Here is a 4134-nt window from a genome sequence, read left to right as displayed (position 1 = left end):
GAAAAAGGTCTCGAGAGAGTATCCCAATCTCTATTTGTAAATTCTGGAAAGATACCAGTGGGCATAGGCCTAAGTACGGGAACCTCTTCTGCAGCAAATAAGGTCGTAAAGTATGATGAGACAATATTATTTTGGCCTTAATCATTCTCATACATCCAATTACCATCATCCGTATCCTTAATTGCAGTTACTTTGTTTCCATTTGCGCGCTATAGTGCTAAGGTAAAAGAATGATGTATTTCTATCTCCATCCCTAATCCATTCAACTCTCAATTTTTTATACCAAAGCAACTTTTCTTGCTCCAAGACTTCATCAAGTTCCCTACGAAGCTTTGATTCAAGTTTGATTAGGTCCCTTGATTTTTGTTCCGCAAGATGTTTTTGCACTCCTCTAATTCTTTTCATTTATTTTTAAAAATGTTGTGGAAAACATTTTTATTCCACTCTTGTATGGATCATACGCAACTTGGTTGAGAAATGGAACAAGAGGCTCTCTTTTATCCCATTGTTCTTCAATGAATCCATGAAATTGTTCATGCATTAACCAGGATGCCTGGAATTGAAATGGCTTGTTGACTGAAGAAATAGGTGCAAAACTATTTGGCGAGATAAGGATAGGGCAGTGGTCCGATTGCACGGCCAGTAACACTTTCGCTGCTGTATTTGCAAATTTTAGACTCCATTCACCATTACACACAGCCCTATCAAGTCGAGCACTTGTACGAGTATCAACAGAGTTACCACGAGCCCAAGAGTGATTAGGTCCGCATAACTCCACCTTTAATAATCTCATGTCTTCCACCCATTCATTAAACCTTGCTGTTCTTCTAGAAGTTTCAGGACAACTAGAGCTACGTTCATGGGTGAAATGAGTGTCATTAAAATCCCTTGCTACATCCATGGAATGTTGTGAGTTGCTGCAAAATTTTTAAGTTCACGCCATAAATCAGCTCTTTTAACCGGGTCAGGGCTAGCATAAACTGCAGAAAGATACCACGGAACCCCACCCACACGTTTAGTCTCCATAGTTTATGTTGTCCATGGTTGATTATTGGATAAACAATAACAAGATCCGGTTTCCAATAAATCCATATTCGCCATTGAAACCCTCCGCATCTACCCTTGTATGGCCTAGATAGCCAATAATTTCCGAAATTCTTTCGGCTTGTTGCCCCCCATATGGGTTTCTACCAAAGCAATTACATTTGATTTATTAGTTATGGCTTCTTCTTTTAGCGCACTAATAAAATCACGACTACCCACCCCTTGTACGTTCCATACCATGCATGAAACAGGCAAAGAATTCGGAGCCAAATTTGGTATTGTATCTTCCATTAAAAAAAGGATAGAAGATAAAAGGCTAATATAAGCATTAGAGATAAATCGCATTAAACGACTTACTTCATTGAGAATTCTAAGAGTAACACCAATTCCATTGGTTTCGGAATCAGTTCCATCCATGACTCGATCTTCAGTTCCATGACATTCTTGAGGGGGTTTGTTATGCCCATGTAAGGTTGCTCTATCGGTTGTCCCACGCAAAAATATTTTCTCCGTTGGGATCGTCTGTTTGATGATATTCGAAGGTGGGGGAAATATATGTGAGTTCCATTGGTGATCTATCGTTCAAAACTACTACTGGTGCCTCTGAATCTCCTCTCTATGATTTTGTACAGTAGCCCTCTCAAGTTCTGTTTGTAAATTTCCTTTCCAGACTGCTCTTTAGCACAAAAAATTTGCACTAGTATCTTTGGGATATCCACATTTGTAATTGGTGTAAGTGGCTTATTAAGTTGGTTAGAACCCTTTGTACTCTTTGAGTTATCTTTTTTCTTATTATTCAAAGATCCTCCAACTCTCTTATCCTGACTACTTTTCCCAAAATTAAAATACAAAGATTTGGAAGGATTACCAAAATAAATTATCTTGAGATTGATCACTAAGGTATACGGTGGGAATATTTATTTCCTCAGTATTCAAGGGAGATATTCTCAAATCTTTTGTAGTATCACCTGTTCCCAAATTTATAGCACTTAATTTCTTATCTTTTTCCACAGGATCTTCCCAATTGATATCATTATCATTTTCTTGGGAGGCAAGAATTTTAAAGCTTGATTTTTATCCTTCTATACCTCCCGTGTTATTCGTTACATTTTTAGTCAAAATTTGACTTGGATCCTTATTAAGAATCGGACTTTCCTTATTTTGGCCTTGCCTTGACTTCTCCAGTTTGGTGATACGCTTTCGACCCGGTTTCTTTACCAACATCTAGTCATCATAGTTATCAACTTCCTCGAGTTTTTACATTGGTTCCTTGTGATGAGCAACAACATTATTCAATTGATTATTGACATTATCAATCATCATTTGATCATTATTATAATTCAGCATACATTGATCCTAAAAAATGCCCTAATTTATCACATTTGTAGCATAACATCTTAATACCCTCATACTGAATCCTCCAAATTTTTCCTTTTAGCCAGAATTTTGCTAAAAAGGGTTTAGAAAGATCAATTTCCACACTGAGTCTAGTAAAGTGACCCCTCTCTGCACATGCCGTAGATTTATCTACTCTAATGAATTTACCAATCTTTGCACCAATTTTCTTTAAAAACTCTTTGTCAAAGTATTCTACAGGAAGGTTTAGAATTCTCACCCATGCAGTTAAAACATTAATTGAGGCTTCTTTCATTATAAAATTTGGAGTCCATTTCCGTACAGTGAGATACTTATCGTCAATGAGCCAAGGTCCTTGAGTAAGAACGTAATTATAATCATCAACATTATTGAATTTCGCAATAAAGTACTTACACCCAATGTCTGTAAGAATTAAATCACACTTGAGTTGCCATTTCTATTTCAGTCTTTTCATCAGACCCATGTAACCCAAGCTTCCATCAAACATCCTAATAATTAGGGTGTGTTTCCATAACTTGCGCATAGCACACTTTTCTTCTTTAGTGAACAAGATGATAGGGCACCTTTCACTATCCTCCACCCCTTTCGGAGCTTCATCATCATCATCAGACACATCATCATCCTCCACCTCTAAAGGGTTTCCCATATCCCCTTGAGCAGCTAATTGTGTGTCTCTCATGAAGTCTATGAAATATTTAGGAGCAGCAGCTTGAACCTGAGGATCAGATTAGGGTTTTGCACATTTACTATACGACTAGTCTCATGGATTCCCTTTTCCTTACCATCGTAATCAACCTCCATGGAATTAGTGCTTTGATTAAACTCCTCTTCTCTATTGAAGACAAAATTTGTGATTTTTCTTTTTGGTTTTTTATTGGATCTGATGAGATGATCAATCATTTTAGGGGGGGTTTAGGGGTTGCGGGTTGTCGCTCATTGTAGAGAGAATTTTTTCTGGTGATTTAGCATAAGATTATTTCCTATTAATCCCTTATGAATGAGCCTAATTTGTGATTTCATCCTTTAAGTCCATGTTCTCTTTACCTAATTTTTGCTGATGTGAAATAATTTTTACTAATTTATTTTATTGAATATAAATCATTTTTATTAAAAAGAAATTTTTACTTAATTGAAATTAATTTTACCAATTTCCATTTATATTTGTTCTTTAAAGTTACTGATTTTAACTGATTAAAAAAATATTTTATTGAACTTGATTTATTTAATTTTTTTGTAGTGGATATTTTTCTAAGGTGAAGAGAGCAGGTTGCATAACTTTTATCATATACTTCATATGTCATAATCATGCTGGATTGTTCTATAATTGGGATTGATTTTAATGGATAGTCAAACACTTTTATTATAGAATCATTTTTATTTGCAATAAAGACGTGGTTGGTGTTAGCCTTAATCTCCCTTTTTAATTAGTATCATTTCGAATTTATTTGAACCCTCCATTGATTTATTGTAACCCTTGATGAATTGTTAGTGATAACACTTTAAATTTGTATTGATGGATTAATTATTAAAATGTCATATCATGATCTTACGCTTGAAATTAAAATATTTTGTACTAATATCAATCTCTTGCGGTACCAAAAGTACATATTTCAATTTCAACCATTATTAACTCTAACCTGAAAAGAATGTGAAGTGGATTTCAATAACATATAAAGAGTAACTAGTGTATGGCTCAAGCGATGCCTCCGATTA

At 35.2% G+C, this 4134-nt stretch overlaps 1 protein-coding gene across 1 annotated transcript; it reads right to left on the bottom strand.

The window, feature by feature from the left end:
* Window positions 1-391: 391 nt before the first annotated feature.
* LOC145565218 (uncharacterized) lies at window positions 392-3100 on the bottom strand. Its single transcript, XM_081625290.1, has 3 exons — window positions 2881-3100; window positions 2394-2823; window positions 392-917 (listed from the first exon to the last, which is right to left on the bottom strand). Exons 1-3 carry the CDS (start codon window positions 3098-3100, stop codon window positions 392-394), a joined length of 1176 nt encoding a protein of 391 aa, XP_081481416.1.
* Between the last annotated feature and the right edge of the window lie 1034 nt (window positions 3101-4134).

Source organism: Chenopodium album, chromosome 10 (assembly GCF_948465745.1).
Source record: "Chenopodium album chromosome 10, dcCheAlbu1.1, whole genome shotgun sequence".
Classification (NCBI taxonomy): Eukaryota; Viridiplantae; Streptophyta; class Magnoliopsida; order Caryophyllales; family Amaranthaceae; genus Chenopodium; species Chenopodium album.
This window is presented reverse-complemented; position numbering and strand designations above follow the sequence as displayed.